Raw genomic sequence first — 19,154 nt, forward strand, 5'->3', positions numbered from 1 at the left:
GCCGTGCAGGTCAGAGCGTCTGGTCGTTGGGGTGTGGCCAACACCACAACTTTATACACCTTAACGTGCGTGTTAAAGAAAGCCTGAAGTCGGTAGGAGCTCGGCTGGAGCAGCACAATATGAAGCCCCATTTCACCCGTCCGTTCCGTTATAATTTCTCTACCTTATTAACCATTACTATTTATAGTTTAATAGTACTACATTATACACTTTCTTCAATTCAATTTTGTATGAATACACCCTCGAGTGTTTAATTATAAGAACAGGGTTGGTTGACAAAACTTATTTCTTTACAAGCTTTAATTTGATTCTCGGAGATATGCACTCTACTTTGATATGCATCGAGCAAAGAGTTTCTTTGAATAGTAAAATAGTGACGAATATAGATTTCGTTGAACCGGCAAATCCCGGGGAATGACCAAAGTCTACTATTACTTTCTTTTACAGGCAATTTTGTTAAAGTATGACTGTTTATTTAAAGGTGGGATATCCCATATCAGTGTTTATTATTTAATTACTTTTCGGAATAAAACTAATATGTTATCTAAAAAGATTGTAAAGAAAGAAATTATTCTTATGATTTAGTTAAAAAGGCATTATACAAGATCTAAATCTGTCTATTTCAGATCTTTCTTCGGGCCTTAAAAGTTATATAAACTATTCATTTATCAACATGACAAGACCATAATCAAGTCTTGATTATATCGGATGGGTTCGATTAGAACGGATCAGCCATTTAAATTTTAAAAAAAATGGTTAAGCGGGGCTATAAGTTTCTAACAACCAGTACGGTGGTTAGAAACGTTGCACACATCTTGTAAAATCCTCAAAGGCAAATATCTTCGCTCAGAATAAAGTATTTTGCATAAACTATTTTTGAACTATTATAGCAAGAAAGACCAGCTCTTTAACTAAATCTTACATAATGTATCTTTAATTAAGCTAAATAAGACGCAAATGACAGCTTTAATCGATGTTATCTACATCAGAATTAACTTCTGCCAGTTTCTACATTTTGACTTACACACTAGTTACTAAATTGATTGAAATAATTAATATAGCCAATAAAGAAAAACACTTGACCTTAATCTACAGTTAATAATTTATGATATTATATATGTTTTTCTAACATCCGATATCATGCTTCATAAGTGATATAACTTCCGGTCTATCTAATAACAACGCTATCTAATAACCCTGTCAGGCTGTCAAAGATACATTATCTAACAGCCTTACAATTTATTGATGTTGGTTGCGGAAGAAAATGCCTTAGACTGTTTATAATTCAAGGTGGTCACACATTGATAAATTTACCAGGGACCAATGGTAACACGCTGATTCAGAGAGCTTTATTATTTCCTACAGATTCTAAACCCCATAAAACAATTTGCGTAATACGGTTGTTAGTTGCAGAAAATTGTTGCCTTCAAAAGTTAAAGTCCACTGCAACTAATTACTACAATGATCTAACGTTGGATATGTTAGATGGTGAAGCGCGGCATAATCTTAGACAATTACTTTATCGAAGCGGGGCACAGGCAGCAGAAATTGTTTCCACCATTAATTTTGTTCTGTTTCAATTTATCTTTGAAGGACAATTGTGTCAGAATTATTAGGCAACATATTGGACTTGATGTAAAAAAAAAGGGTTGAACAGTTGGGCATTCACTCAAAGCTAAAATCTCAAATCCTTCTCGTTGATTGCATACCGCAAAGCTATTTCCGTGATAATTATATTGATGAAACTGGATGTGTGTTATTCTAGTGTGCCATAGGGAGGAGAAAGGTTCAGGTGCATCATGGTATCGTGGATATAAGTGATAATTATATTTATAACTATGAATACTATCTAATAAATAAAAAGAAATTAAAAGAAATTTTTAAAGAAGACCAAGACGAATTGAGGGCATCAACAACATCAGAAGACGAAAAAGAAATGAAATGAGGTATATCGGCCTACTGTTCCGCTCCGACTGGGCTAATGATGGTGGGAAAGAAGAAAAACGATGATGATAATGATGAGGTGAAGATGACGGAAATACGTGATGATAATGATGGTGGGAATACATGATGAATATGATGGTGATAATAATGATGACGGAACTAGATGATGAATATGATAATGATGACGATGAGGCGAAGATGACGGAATTAAATGATGATGATGAGGAGAAGAATTAGATATACTCAAAAAAGTCACGAGACGAGACCAGATACGAACTAATTCAGTAATCTATAAAAGATCAAAGATGTGTGTGTGTGTGTGGGTGTGTGTGTGTGTGTATGATGATGATATTGTGTGTGTGTATGCTGATGATATTGTATGTGTGTATGATGATGATATTGTATGTGTGTATGATGATGATATTGTGTGTGTGCGTGTGTGTATGATGATGATTGGGTGGGCTGACGAGCCATCCCATGTGAGAAAAAGTGTGTGCTGAACAGACCCCTAAGAGTAAAGAATTCTGAGAGAGGATTTCCTCATAGTGAAGACCTGATCATAATGCCTAACAACCCCTTAGGAGAATGTTTTTGGTGGTCATAGATTTATCCTCACGAGGCTGCACTCATATCATATATATGTGCACATGCACTTAACATTTTACACACATTCCCATGCTAGCCAAGTTTTATTTGGAGTAACTTCCCTTATCCAATCATTTTGTCTAGAATATCAAGACATTCTGTACATTGGCCCTGTAAGGGAAATATATATCTGGATGTGCAGGACTACCCGAATTGCTCACACACCCGGTTTTCATTTACGTTCATATCCTCACCTGAATTTCTCACTGTCATTTGAGAAGAACTCACACAGACATTTTTCTGAGTACATGTAAGAAAATTATTACTGTTTTATTCCTACAAGATGTCTTTTATCATATTTTAGCTATTGATATAGTCATTTCCGATTCAGCTTATGAGCATTGAAGTCCTCTTGAGTCCGATTTTTCCACATTGGACTTTGTGTCATGGTCATGATGGTTCCGTGGATAGAACAGTTTGCCATTCCTCCATCTCGCGTGTCAATCTAGTCAGTCATTAGCATTTTGTCTAGGCTAATTTAGAGCCTATATTTGGATGATCAGTACAATGAAACCTTACATGTTAATTTTGTTTTCTTTACAAAGTGTCATTTCCGTCATTTGTGACTTGTGCATTCTATTGTTGGATGATGATTATGCGAATCTTTTTGCTTATGTCTCAACATATATTCACTGTGTGTACCTTATGATTATTTTGCTCAGAGTTTTTATGCAGATCAGCTCAGATCAACCAGAAAACTGAACCATTTGAAGCCAAGGCAACTAACCAGACTAGTGATGGATAAGTTTCATGTGAATGATAAAGTATTAGTAAATTGTGATGGGATATGGTGGCCTGGCTGGGTATCTGAATCAGAGAAAGAGAAATCTATTACTCATACTGTGTCATTTTTTGATGAGGAAGAAATGTAAGTATGAAAAAGTTTGATGCTAGGCCTAGATATATTGCAATAGACGTAATCCGGAATGACGTCAAATGGGTTGTTATTATAATACGGCCACTTTCAAGTTTAGCCTAACGTAAATTAGTAACTAAGCCGACTAAACGATATTCTTGCGAAACTTGCAACAGTGATAGCAGATATAAACGTAAAGATTATGTGAGATCGGTGTTACTTTCCTTCCGTTTCTGAAGTCGTCAATTAACATTGAACGATGTAGACACCGGTTAACACAACGCGGGCGTCCTCATAATGACCTTTCTGTAATTTTGATACAACTACACCATTCTGTTTGTTCAAAGTTAGACTATTTTTAAAGCATCAGCATTTTTGTCTCGCACATTTAAACAAATAAAAATATCCAGAATTAGTCGTAATTGAAAAACGATTAAAAAACAGAAATAAATATAGTATCTGATCCCACGGGGGCATAGCCAACTTATTCCAATAGGAATTACACAATAAACATAAAACACAACAGTTATGTGCAGCATCCAGAAAATCATACACCACCCTCAAAAAATAAAAGGTGCAAATAATGATCCTGCTTCAGTTATGTTTATTGTAGGCAAAAAATTGGACCTGTGAATTTACCTAAATTTTTGCGATTTAATAACAAAAGTGCTGATGCTTTAAAAATAGTCTATTTACATCTGAACAAACATAATGGTGCCGTTTTATCGAAATTACAGAAAGGTCATTATGGTGACACCCGCATTGTTTTACCCAGTGTCTAGCCTACATCGTCGGCATAGTTACTAATTTACGTTAGTCTAAACTTGAAAGTGGCCGTAGTACATGTTTAATAACATTGGCGAACGTTACTGATTGTACCCCGTCACGTGAATTTCCATTTGGAAAAACCCATTGTGACGTCATTCTGGAGTAGGTCTATTAATTCACTGGTGAATTTTGCCTGAGCCTTAAAATTGCTGTGAACCCGTCACTCATGTATGTCTGTCATCACTTTGCAGGCACACCTGTCACCTTTCCATTGTATGATGGCACAGGCAAACCCTTAGATATGTGGGATTAGTGGCTTCTTTTGCCCTGCGGTCCTATTGATTGTTGGACTGAAACAAGGCTAATGACATAGGAATCGGTCTTGTCAAAACTTCAAACATTCATATCTTCGCTCAGAATAAAGTAATTTGACTGAAATATATTCATTTTGTATTACATGTATCTATTTTTAAACTATTATAGCGAGAACGACCAACTCTTTATCTAAATCTTACATAATGCATCTTTAAAAAAGCAAAAAATGTTACTGACTGCAAATAATATATGGTAGACACACGTAATAGCTATAACATGTACAAAAATCGTGACATTTGGAATAAAATTGAGAAAGATATGAGCATTATTCCAAATGTTGCGATTTTTGTACAAGTTATAGCTATAACGTGTGTCTACCATATATTATCTGCGGTCATTAGCATTTTTTGATTTTTAAGTAGATATTATCTAAGGACGTCGTACAATACTTCAAGATTGTGCACAGTAAATGCTTATTTTGGTCAGCCCATTTTTGAGTTAGAAAATCAGGAAAAATGAAATGAAATGGGGTTTAACGTCCTACTGTTTTGCTCCGAACTGGGCTAATGAAGACGGGCATACACCATACAGTGTGCTATGAGAGAAATTTTGCCCGGACAGCGGCACTACGGCCTACTCTTATATTGAATTCCAACTGTCAAGGGATCTTTTACGTGCACGCCAATGTGTACACGGGACCTCGGTTTTCCGTCTCATCCGAATGACTAGACAGCTGTCCTTGTCAGGCCCTCCGTCCTGCATCACTGACAAGGGGAAACCATGTCGGAAAATCTGGATGACCTTTCTCGGCCAATGCAGGGATCGAACACTTGACCTCCAGGCTAGCGAGCCAGCACCTCACCCACTTAGCCACCACGATCCCCCAGGAAAATGAAGCCACTGTGAATCATAATAATAAGTAATGGTTCTGACTCTGACTTATGTTAGGCCTGTTTAAATTTTGCTTTTTATACGCCCACATTTTCATGCGGACGTATTATGCCGTCGCCCCTGTCCGTCCGGACGTCTGGACGTCCGTTCACAATTTGTTTATGGACACTCTTGAGCTCATAATTCTTATCCGATTTTGACGAAACTTGAAATGTAGGTTTATCTCCAAAAGATCTCAGCTGCTTTTGATATTGCCATGTATCTGTTCGATACTTCATGGATTATGGCCCCTGTTTGTACGAAGAATCACGTTTTTAGCTTGTGGACCCTATAGAGGTCACAAGTTTTATCCGATTTTGTTGAAACTTGAAATGTAAGTTTATAACCCAAAGATCTTGGTTCCTTTCGCTATTCGCACATATCGGACCATAACTTCCTGAATTATGGCCCCTGATTGTACGAAAAATCACGTTTTTAGCTTGTGGACCCTATAGAAGTCATAATTTTTATCCGATTTAAAAACCTGTATTATTATATCACCATTACACCCTAAGGACGACTGAGTTCGAATTTCGGGAAAATCGACCCAAAATTGACTGACAAAATGACCGCCGTTTGTTCCCAAAAAGCGTAAAAAATATGGTATATCAAGGTTGTGGACCCTATAGAGGTCACAATTTTTATCCGATTTTGTTGAAACTTGAAATGTAAGTTTATAACCCAAAGATTTCGGTTCCTGTCGATATTCGCGCATAGCGTACCATAACTTCCTGAATAATGGCTCCTGATTGTACGAAAAATCACGTTTTTAGCTTGTTGACCCTATAGAAGTCATAATTTTTATCCGATTTAAAAACCCACATTATTATATCACCGTTACTCCCTAAGGATGACTGAGTTCGAATTTCGTGAAAATCGACCCAAAATTGGCAGACAGAATGGCCGCCGTTCGTTCTCAAATAGCGTAAGAATATGGTATATCAAGGTTGTGGACCCTATAGAGGTCACAATTTTTATCCGATTTTGTTGAAACTTAAAATGTAAGTTTATAACCCAAAGATTTCGGTTCCTTTCAATATTCGCGCATATCGGACCATAACTTCCTGAATAATGGCCCCTGATTGTACGAAAAATCGCGTTTTTAGCTTGTGGACCCTATAGAAGTCATAATTTTTATCTGATTTAAAAAAACGTATTATTATATCACCGTTACACCCTAAGGACGACTGAGTTCAAATTTCGTGAAAATCGGCCCAAAATTGACAGACAAAATGGCCGCCGCTCGTTCCCAAATAGCGTAAAAATATGGTATATCAAGGTTGTGGACCCTATAGGTCACAATATTTATCTGATTTTGTTGAAACTTGAAATGTAAGTTTATAACCCAAAGATTTCGGTTCCTTTCGATATTCGCGCATAACTTCCTGAATAATGGCCCCTGATTGTACGAAAAATCGCGTTTTTAGCTTGTGGACCCTATAGAGGTCATAATTTTTATCCGATTTAAATAAAATATTATTATATCACCGTTACATCCTAAGGACAGATGAGGTCAAATTTCGTGACAATCGGCTCAAAATTGACAGACAAAATGGCCGCCGTCCGTACTCAAATAGCGTAAAAATATGGTATATCAAGGTTGTGGACCCCATAGAGGTCACAATTTTTATCCGGTTTTGTTGAAACTCGAAATGTAAGTTTATACCCAAAGATCTTGGTTCCTTTCGATATTCCCATATATCGGACCGTAACTTCCCGAATTATGGCCCCTGATTTTACGAAAAATCGCGTTTTTAGCTTGTGAACCCTCTAGAGGTCATAATTTTTATCCGATTTAAAAAAAATATTATTATATCACCGTTACACCCTAAAGACGGCTGAATTTGAATTCTGTGAAAATCAGCCCAAAATTGACAGACAAAATGGCCGCCGTTCGTTCCCAAATAGCGTAAAAATATGGTATATCAAGGTTGTGGATCCTATAGAGGTCACAATTTTTATCCGATTTTGTTGAAACTTGAAATGTAAGTTTACAACCCAAAGATCTCGGTTCCTTTCGATATTCCACATATCAGACCGTAACTTCCTGAAATATGGCCCTGATTGTACGAAAAATCGCGTTTTTAGCTTGTGGACCCTATAGAGAGGTCATAATTTTTATCTGATTTAAAAAATCGTATTATTATATCACCGTTACCCCCTAAGGATGGCGGAGTTCGGATTTTGTGAAAATCGGCCCAATTTTGTCGGACAAAATGGCCGCCGTTCTTTCTCAAATAGCGTAAAAATATGGTATATCAAGGTCGTGGACCCTATAGACGTCACAATTTTTTATCCGATTTTGTTGAAACTTGAAATGTAAGTTTATAACCCAAAGATCTCATTTCCTATTGATATTCGCGCATATCGGACCGTAACTTCCTGAATTATAGCCCCTGATTGTACGAAAAATCGCGTTTTTAGCTTATGGACCCTATAGAGGTCATAATTTGTATCCAATTTAAAAAACTGTACTATTATATCACTGTTGCACCCTAAGGACGACTGAATTCGAATTTCGTGAAAATCAACCCAAAATTGACAGACAAAATGGCCACCGTTCGTTCTCAAATAGCGTAAAAATATGGTATATCAAGGTTGTGGACCCTATAGAGGTCGCAATTTTTATCTGATTTTGTTGAAACTTGAAATGTAAGTTTATAACACAAAGATCTCAGTTCCTTTCGATATTCGCGCATATTGAATTGTAATTTCCTGAATTATAGCCCTTGATAGTAGGAAAAATCACTTTCTTGTTAGCTTGTTCTCTATCCATCTCTCGAAAATGTGGGCGTATCCTGCCTGGCAGCCGCTGGTTTCATTCTGCTCTACATATATATCACATATAATTTTTCACAGTATTCATGTTACAAGTGCCTCGAAGATAAAAAGGATTAATGATCTTTCTGAGAGAGAATTTTCAGAATATATCAGAAAGGGTGAAGGTATTATTAATTAAAAAAAAAACGTCTGTTCTGAATGCATTTGCATTCACCGAATCTTTTGCCTGTTTGATGTTGAGAACCTGCGTTTTAATTTCAAATTATAATTGAATCCCCCAATTTGATTTAATTGTCCCCCACCTTTTGAAGAAATGGGTCTGTCCGTCAGTCTGTCTGTCCGTCACACTTTTTGGGACACAATAACTAATTGAGTGTAGGTATTCATTAGGTGCATGCCTTGACTGAGTTTGGTGATGAGCATTTTCTGCTTGGGTAAGTAGAGACTTCAATCTGATTGGTTGAGACTTTGGAACACAATAACTCCCCTTCTAATTGTGGTAGAATGTTCAAACTTCGTGTAGGTGTTTATTAGGTGCATGCCTTGACAAAATTCGGTGATGAGCATTTTCTGCTTAGGGTAAGCAGAGATAAGCAATTTGATTGGTTGAGGCTTTGGGACACGATAACTTTGATTCCAATTAAGTGAGAGTAATGAAACTTGGTGTATAGTTTCATAAGATCAATACCTTTACTAAGTTCGATAATGAGCATTTTCTGCTTGGGGTAAGCAGAGTGATAAGCAATTTGATCCAGACTTTGGAGCTCGATAACTTTCATCCTAATTGATAGAGAGAGGTGAAACTTGGTATATAGATTCATAACATCAATACCTTGACTAAGTTCGATGGTGAGCAATTTCTGCTTAGGCTCAGTAGAGACTTCAATCTGAGTGGTCGAGACTTTGGAACACAATAACTCCACTTCTAATTGTGGTAGAATGTTGAAACTTCGTGTAGGTGTTTATTAGGTGAATGCCTTGACAGAGTTCAGTGAAGAGCATTTTCCACTAAGGGTAAGCAAAGATAAGCAATTTGATTTTTCAAGACTTTGAAGCTCGATAACTTTGATTCTAATTGAGTGAGAGAGGTGAAACTTTGTGTATAGTTTCATTACATCAATACCTTGACTATGTTCGATGCAAATTTTCTGCTGAGGCTAAGTAATGATAAGCAATTTGACTGGTTCAAGACTTTGGAACATAACAACTCTGCTTTTAATTGAGGTAGAATGTTCAAATTTTGTGTAGATGTTTATTTAGTGAATGTCTTGAATGAGTTCACTGATTAACATTTTCCACTAAACAGAGCTAAGCAATATTATTGGTCGATGCTTTGGGACACGATAACTTTGATTCTAATTGAGGGAGAGTGATGAAACTTGGTGTATAGTTTCACTACATCAAAACCTTGAATAAGTTCAATCATGAGCATTTTATGCTTAGACAAAGTATAGATAAGCAGTTTGGTTACTCGATGCTTTATAAAAAGATCAATGTGCAATTAATTAATGTGTCATCTATTTATTTTGGGATTTCGGCGGGGGACATCTGCCTCACTGTTGGCTTGTTTTCTTTATTTTATATTTGTTTTGGTTTGTTCTGTTTACCTTTTCAATATGCCAAAAAGTATTTGGCATGTCTTTCAATATTTAAAAAGGAACAAGACAGACAAATCAGTTGCAATAAACTAATTGAGGCGTTTTTCTCTTTAAATGAGACACAATAGTTAATTTAGAAAAATATTCTTGATCAATTTCTTGACTTCTTGTACATGTATAATCATGTGAGATTTTTTAATGATAATCCTGATCTCAAATTTAAAAAAAAATAAATAAATTTTTTTTACGGATGATCTGTCTTGTTCCTCTTGTTAGTGTTACCATATTTCATTTGGATGAAAGATAATTATCTGGGATGGGACATACAAATAAATTACCGGTAGTTGATAGTCACTATGTCACAGTAACGGTAGCCTATAGGGAGTTCAAATTTGCAAAGGTATTTCAAAATTGACATGACATGTATATTACAAGTCAAAATTTCATAGGAAATCGCAGCATTTTAGTGATACAAAGTAGAGCTGGAGTTTCTACCTCTCCACTTACTTAGTGGTAAATTCTGTTTATTTTCAGAAAAACTGAAGAAAACTAACAGACTAAGACATCTGTTAGTAAAATTCACCAGTGATGTTAGTTTAATCGAAATAAAGGATTTCAACAGCCAAGACTATCTAGATGAATTGGTTCAGAAAATTGAATGCAAGCCTTACAATAAATTATTTGCAACAGATGATGATGATGATTCACTACCACCCCCACAAGCTGAAGAGAGAGAGATCAAGCCCATTCCTCCATCTTCACAAACCAGGATGATTGATGATGATGATCCACTACCATCATCACAAACTAAAGTGACAGAGATCAAGCCCATTTCCCCATCATCACAAACTAGTGTGATTGATGATGATCCACTACCACCCTCACAAGAGCCCATTCATCCATCGTCACAAACCAGGATGACTTATGATGATGATCCACTACCATCCTCACAAGTTAAACCAACAGAGGTCAAACCAATTCCTCCATCTTCCCAAACCAGAATGATTGCTGATGATGATGAAGAGGATGATCTACTACCACCCTCTCAATCTAATCGGAGAGAGATAAAGACCATTCGTCCATCTTGACAAACCAGGTTGATGGATGATGAGGAATCACTACCACCTTCACAAGCTAAACCGACAGAGGTCAAACCCATTCCTCCATCTTCACAAACCTGGATGATTGATGATGATGATCCACTACCACCTTCACAAGCTAAACCGACAGAGGTCAAACCCATTCCTCCATCTTCACAAACCTGGATGATTGATGATGATGATCCACTACCACCTTCACAAGCTAAACCGACAGAGGTCAAACCCATTCCTCCATCTTCACAAACCTGGATGATTGATGATGATGATCCACTACCACCTTCACAAGCTAAACCGACAGAGGTCAAACCCATTCCTCCATCTTCACAAACCTGGATGATTGATGATGATGATCCACTACCACCATCACAAGCTAAACCGACAGAGGTCAAACCAATTCCTCCATCTTCACAAACTAGTGTGGTTGATCATGATGAAGAAGATGATCCACCACCACCCACACAAGCTAAACGGAGAGAGGTCAAGGCCATTCCCTCATCTTCACAAACCTGGTGGATTGATAATGATGAAGAAGATGATCCACTACCACTCACACAAGCTAGAGGGAGAGAGGTCAAACCAATTCCTCCATCTTCACAAACTAGTGTGATTGATCATGATGAAGAAGATGATCCACTACCACCCACACAAGCTAAACGAAGAGAGATCAAGGCCATTCCCTCATCTTCACAAACCTGGATGATTGATGATGATCCACTACCACCATCACAAGCTAAACGGAGAGTGATCAAGCGCATTCCTCCATCTTCACATACCTGGATGATTGATGATGATGATCCACTACCACCATCACAAGCTAAACCGACAGAGGTCAAACCAATTCCTCCATCTTCACAAACTAGCATGATTGATCATGATGAAGAAGATAATCCACTACAACCCACACAAGCTAAACGGAGAGGGATCAAGGCCATTCCCTCATCTTCACAAACCTGGATGATTGATCATGGTGAAGAGGATGATCCACTTCCACCCACACAAGCTAAACCGAGAGCGATCAAGGCCATTTCCTAATCTTCACAAACCAGGTTGATTGATGATGAGGAATCACCCTCACAAGCTAAACGGAGAGGGATCAAGGCCATTCCTCCATCTTCACAAACCTGGATGATTGATGATTATGATCCACTACCACCCACACAAGCTAAACGGAGAGAGATCAAGGCAATTCCCTCATCTTCACAAACTAGTGTGATTAATCATGATGAAGAAGATGATCCACTACCACCCACACAAGCTAAACGGAGAGCGATCAAGCCCATTCCTCCATCTTCACAAACTAGTGTGATTGATCATGATGAAGAAGATGATCCACTACCACCCACACAAGCTAAACGGAGAGGGATCAAGGCCATTCCCTCATCTTCACAAACCTGGATGATTGATGATGATGATGAAGAGGATGATCCACTACCACCCTCACAAGCTAAACAGAGAGCAATCAAGCCCATTCCGCCATCTTCACAAACCTTGATGATGATGATCCACTACCACCATCACAAGCTAAACCGACAGAGGTCAAACCAATTTCGCCATCTTCACAAACCTGGATGATTGATGATTATGATCCATTACCACCCACACAAGCTAAACGGAGAGAGATCAAGGCAATTCCCTCATCTTCACAAACTAGTGTGATTGATCATGATGAAGAAGATGATCCACTACCACCCACACAAGCTAAACGGAGAGCGATCAAGCCCATTCCTCCATCTTCACAAACTAGTGTGATTGATCATGATGAAAAAGATGATCCACTACCACCCACACAAGCTAAACGGAGAGCGATCAAGCCCATTCCTCCATCTTCACAAACTAGTGTGATTGATCATGATGAAAAAGATGATCCACTACCACCCACACCAGCTAAACGGAGAGGGATCAAGGCCATTCCTCCATCTTCACAAACCTGGATGATTGATGATTATGATCCACTACCACCCACACAAGCTAAACGGAGAGAGATCAAGGCAATTCCCTCATCTTCACAAACCTGGATGATTGATGATGATCAAGAGGATGATCCACTACCACCCTCTGATGATATTGTGTGGGTGTGTGTGTGTGTGTGTTCGCCCATCACGTTTCTTCGCCATGCTCCACCCCACACATGTGGTATCAATCAGGATGACCCCGCGAATGTTTTAGCCCATCAAATTTGGGCCCAGTGTGAATTTAGACCCCGAGCGAAGCCGAGTATTCTGCTAGTGGGTAATAATTAGAATTGCCACCAGGCTGTGTGTCATATTATAGAAAACCATCACTTTATTTCAAAGTTTACAAAACATTATCACTGCCTATATTATAGTTAAACGATTGCAACTGACAATTTCAGAATGTATAAGAACATCACTGCAAGCGGGGGCTGTGGTGCCCAGTGATTTGGCCGATGGAGAAATAAACCCCATTTCATTTAATTTTATTACGCTTATAACCGGATTATAACATTTGGCCATCATTGTGTTGTTATTAATTAGTACCGTTTATAGTCTACATAGTTAGTATTATATTACAATTCGTTTATCAGTACCAATTTCTCATTAAAATTAATTATAATCACGTGATCATGCTTTCGGTTATTAGCGCCATGTTGTCATTAGTGGTTCATCAGCTCCATGTTTCAATTTGTATTTTGTATTGTAATTAATGTTTTAATGTTTTATTAGCTCCATGTTGCCATTATTAAATTTTATTGTCGGTAACCGTTTATCAGCACAATCTTGCAATTATTAATTTGTCATTAAGTGTTTATCAGCATTATGTTAATTGTCATTAATAATTGGTCTTGCCATTAAGATATGGAAAGAAGAAACATCCAGTCTTACTAGAAGAATACTATATTCCCTTGAAAAACACCCAAGGAGCGCATACAGGAAGATTAGGGATGTCTGTTCGAGTGACGTCAAGGGTTGCGCGCCAATCTGTAAGCGTTAATGGTGAGGTAAAGGTGAGGGGCTTAAACGTATAACAGATAAAAACCACGGCAAAGACGTGGGCAGTGGATAATCCGATAATTTAATTAGGCTTCGATGTTTATGATAAATAGATATCGTCTTGTGACCCCCCCCCCCCCCCCGACTTCACACCCGCTGCTAGGTACCGGCGCAGCCAAGTCACCTGGCACAAACATAACTTCTTTTAATAGATTTTTATAGCTTGGGTATTTCCTCGCGAATACAATGTTTTGACAAAAACTTTAAGCAAAATGTTGATAGATTAATTTGAATATGTTTTAGTCCATAAAATTAGTTTGAATAATTATGTTTTAGTCCTAATATATCATAAAATCAACCAGTTTCTACGCGGGAAGGTATCTTTAACGTTTTCTCAGCACTTTATTGTCTTTATTAATTTTTCATTAAGGGTTTATCAGTCCCATTATATAAGTATTTATTTACAAATTTTTTTTTTAATTAATCAGTACCGTTTATAGTTTTTAGTGTACATTGTTAGTATTATATACTTCGTTTATCAATTTTTATTGTAATTAATGGTTTATCAGCTCCATGTTGTCTTTATTAATTTATATTGTAATTAATGGTTTATCAGCAGCATGTTGTGATTATTAATTTGTATTTTAATTAAAGGTTTATCTGCTCATATTGTCATTATGAAGTTTTAGTGTTCGGACTAAAGATCAGATAGCCTTATGAGACTCGTTGCTTCCATTAATTAATGTACTTCATTTCAACGAAGATTGATAAATCCACATCAGTTCGACGAGTTTTAGTTCGCGGTTAGTTCTCCGGTTTACACCAAGGGCACATAAACATTTCAATATTTTGTAAATTATCAACTAAAAGAGCATATTATTTTCTTATCTCGTGTTTTTTTTTTTGGTTTTGTTTTTTTGTGGGGGTGGGGGGGGGGGGGGTACAACAAGTTATCAATTTGTATCAAAACAAAACGTGAACAGTAATTGTCTTTACTGTTACATAGCGACAGATGTTATAGACGCTTCGTGCCATTTCACACCTAAAACTGATTTTAATATCAACCTGTCCACTATCGAAACCCCTGGTGGTCCTGATAGCATTCATTAATCAACTTGTGGCTGGCCCGGTTTATTTAACTTCCTTTGTCTTATAAACAAACTGTACTGAATGTTAAATCTGATATGATGCATTGGCCAGATGTGTAATGAGGCCCTTTGACTAGAATGGTTTAAAAAACCCGGAATGGAGACGAGACGGGTAGACTAGGCGAGAGCGTCTAGAAATTAACTTGGGACAAGACAGGTCTCGAGTTAAGACCGGGCAGCGGCCATGTAAGTTAGGCGGGAGTTGGCATGCTGTGCCAAGCCAAGCTAGAACCATGGCTCCCTCAACACAAGGTAACTATGGAGTCAAGGTAACTACGGAGTCTTAAGTTTTGTACATAATATGTTAGAAGGAAAATAAAAGTATCATATGAAGTTAAACTAGTTTTGTTATCAAGAACCGGATTCAAAGACCCAATACTGTAGAATTGCTTCTGGGTGTTATGGGATGGGATATTGGCATTTCAATAAAACAGCTTCGCAGAAGATCGCATGTGGCGATGTACTATATGCCGATTACTTGCTGTTTACATTGATTACACCCCACAGTGATTAGCATTCCGAACAGCTGCACCCCCATCAGTGACGCATATAGCCACATCCCTGAATTATGGTACTTTATATAGGTTTTGTTGGTCGCGTGTTCGTTCCCTGAATTAGCCGTGAAATTGCATCGGGATTTTCCGACGTTGTTTCCCCTTGTCAGTGGTGCACGACAGAGGTCCTGACAAGGACCGATGCCTAGTCGTTCGGATGGGTCGAAAAAACTGAGGCCCCATGTATACATTGGCGTACATGTAAAAGATTCTTTGGTAGTTGGAATTCGATTTAATAGTAGGCCATAGTGCCGCTGCTCAGGCAAACGGTTAAATGCAAGAAATAGATCAATCAAATACTAATAATGTATTTTTGAAACTAAAACTGGATACTACATAAAGAACAGTAGGCCGATAAACCGTATTTCATTCCATTTATTTTCTACAGCATGGGGGTGACTTCATAGGCGTACGAGACCCCCCCCCCCCCATTTTGGGCACCAAATGCTGGGAAAATTTGGGCACACAATTGTACTTTGTAAAAGTTGTATAAAAAAAAATTGTGTTCTTGAATGTGTCCAATTTAACAGCAAATGTATTAATATTATGTAACATACTAAGAAGCTAACTACATTTTTTGGGCACCAACCACCACCGCCCCCCCCCCCCCAGTCAACAATTTCCCCGTACGCCTATGGGTGACTTTAAATAGATGTTGTAAACACATGCAGTTGGTGGATTATTATTGACTGAGATTAATTTCGGAATAAAACGTAACCCCAAAGGTGGTCTAGAGCGTGCATGGAACTAGATTTGTAACGGCACGGTTCCATAGCCTATCCATACTTTGCAATACGTCTACTCGTTAATAGCAAATACCGTTGGTATTTATTTTGAAGAAAACCACGGTTAGAAAACTAGTCATTTTTAAACCGACCTCGGGTTAACCCAAATAGGCAATCTAACAAAAAAAATCCCCTCAGTACTCCAATGAGGAATTTTGAGGTTTAATGTGGTATACCAAGTAACTAACGAGTTATGCACACGACCACAAATCACCTTGAGTGGCTTTAATATAATATTCACACGACCTCAAATCACCTTAAGTAGTTTAAATACAAAAAGCTTGAATTAATAACAAACTGTAGTCAACAAGGGGTTACACGAAACAAATAGACCAATCAAATAATAATAACGTATTTTTGAAACTAAAACTGGATACTACATAAAAGAACTTCTGTTTAATTGTTTTTGATATCATGCGACAATTTATTCTTGGATGATTACCAATCTAACAAAGCTTGTATAACTAATCTTTAAAAGACCCGTTCATTATAACTATTTAAAAATTTATTTTTCAATTTATGACAAGCAATTTATGAGTTCGCCTAATAAAGCATTATACAAAAAACCTAGTACACACATGAATAACTTTTCTTTTAAAAATGTCTCCCGCCGTGATAATTCATGATTTGTATAATAGATCAAATAGTGTTGTCGTCATTCAATAACAAAATTGTATAGGGTTCTCGTCATTTAATAGCATATGTGCAATAATAAAACATACATTATCTGTACAATATTGAAAAGGTATATTTTGACTTGTAATTGATCTCGTAAAAACAGTATTCAACACCCAGATTAAGTATAATCAGGATTTGATTATATCGATATCTATTTCAAGATTTATTTTGAATGACATAATACAATACGTAACAATATAATTAAAAGATCACCGTGAGCTACAACACGTAACTAAAAACATGTTTATGTGGTGGTGCAAACTATTAAATATCAGATTGTGCTTCTGTATTTACCCCCATTGAACAATTCTATATGTATTAACATGTTTATGTGCTGGTGCGAAATATTAGATATCAGACTGTTCTTATGTACTTAACTACCCCCATTGAACAATTCTATACCATTCACTTGACAATTTCTAAGAAATGTTGATTTATTATTATTTTCCAAGAATCACTCCCCAATTATCCGCGCTGACCCAATATTATTTTGTAACTAAACGAATTTTATTTTTAAATTAAAGAGTTTGGCATGCATTATCGAGATTAAAATTGAACAAAATCATTAAATTCCAGAACATAATTTTTATGTATATTGATATTCCTTGAAATAGAACAGTAAAGCATTAAAATGTGTGGATTTAAACAGCAGATTAATCAGACCAAATAGAAAATGATAATCCGTTAATGGTTTTAATAATAAGAGATACATGTATAACCTGGTTGATACGGAGGAATGTTTGATATGAGAGATATATCCCGGAGGTGTGGTCCGCAGGGAGGGTGTCCGAGGTGAAATATAATATTATTCCTCCTAGCGCTTTAACTTTAAATTCTCCAAACTACAACTTAATCAAGTACCCATTTGATCGAAAAGCCGGTTATCCACCGTACCTTATACTATAACGATATTATAAGGTCATCGCATGTTAGTGTAAACTAAAGAATACCTCAAGCAAGCTTCTGCAGTTTTCTAAAAAAATCACACCGAATCACCATTTCGTAATGTCCTTTGTTATTCCCGAAGGGCGCTATTTGTTTTAATAGTTGAACTGTTCAGACGGCTGGAAAAATGTTTCTTTTGTGAGTTGTCGAATGGTTAAACACCCTCCCTTATCAGTTTTCTGTTTTAAGGTGTATTCCGTGAGCGAAATTTTCAGAAAAAAGTGGCGCGGTTCTATCCCACTTTTGGAAATACAATGTGGTTCAATGTATTTCAAGTAATCGCTTGTGCGTAGGGGTATTTACGCTAGGTTCCACTATCACGTAGGGGGGTTGGGATGGAGAAGTGGTCTAGAGTGCCGCGCTTCGACCTCTAGATGGCCGGACACCTCTGGTTCGCGGTTGTGGTTTCGATCCCTGGTGTGAGCGTACGTATGTGACTTGGAAACAGGGGCACCTTCTCAACCTCGCTAGTTTACTCCGGGTACTCCGGTTTCCCCCCATAGGAAAGATAATAGACATAACAAATAAGACGTGTCTGCGATATCACCTTCGGTGGAAGCGGATGTTAAACACTAAGAACAACAAAATCACGATGTGTGCTGCGATTGAAATCGTGGTTTTGATCGTGGAGTAATGGTGGTGATCCTATCAGGTCTTGCCCCGAGTTCACAAAGCATTCTCAGGCTTAATTTGAGAATTTGCTCAACGTCCAATCACTGTTTATGAGAAATATCTTTGATGCAGTAATACAAAACTTTGCACATAGTTTCTTATTGATATATTTGACACATTCAAACAATAAAATTATTATAAAGGGCTATATTTAAAATAAGGTGAACAAGTTTGAGTAAATCCTCAACTTAAGTCTGAGAATGCTTTGTGAACTCGGGGCCTTATTTTAGTAATAAAAATAAAATAACTTAATTTTATTTTGATGCCTTTATATTTTACCATATTTTAATGTGATTTTTCTTATTATGGGATTTATTTTCATAATAAAAATAGAATTACCATATTTTATTTTGATGCGTTTATATTTTTAAATTTACTTAGTGTGATTTTTATTATTATATACTCTTCAAAAAAAGTAGGGGATATTGAAATGCAAATACCTATGCAGGTTGTGATATGATAAATAGACATGGACACTTGACAT

At 37.1% G+C, this 19,154-nt stretch overlaps 1 protein-coding gene across 2 annotated transcripts; it reads left to right on the forward strand.

Annotated features, from left to right (window-relative positions):
- The first annotated feature begins 2,464 nt into the window (after positions 1–2,464).
- Positions 2,465–12,326, forward strand: LOC126818557 (uncharacterized). Of its 2 annotated transcripts, XM_050546012.2 has the most exons (3): positions 2,465–2,839; positions 3,252–3,457; positions 10,372–12,326. In XM_050546012.2, exon 3 carries the CDS (start codon positions 10,938–10,940, stop codon positions 11,967–11,969), a length of 1,032 nt encoding a protein of 343 aa, XP_050401969.1. In that variant the 5' UTR covers positions 2,465–2,839; positions 3,252–3,457; positions 10,372–10,937; the 3' UTR covers positions 11,970–12,326. The 2 variants fall into 2 exon arrangements, with proteins under 2 accessions (XP_050401969.1, XP_055956155.1); XM_056100180.1 differs by having other exon boundaries at positions 2,465–3,457.
- The last annotated feature ends 6,828 nt before the right edge of the window (positions 12,327–19,154 follow it).

This window comes from Patella vulgata, chromosome 1, assembly GCF_932274485.2.
Source record: "Patella vulgata chromosome 1, xgPatVulg1.2, whole genome shotgun sequence".
NCBI lineage: Eukaryota > Metazoa > Mollusca > Gastropoda > Patellidae > Patella > Patella vulgata.

Excerpts from the sequence above, each read along its gene's own strand:
- LOC126818557 (XM_056100180.1), top strand. The coding sequence starts at position 10,938 with ATGGATGATGAGGAATCACTACCACCTTCACAAGCTAAACCGACAGAG.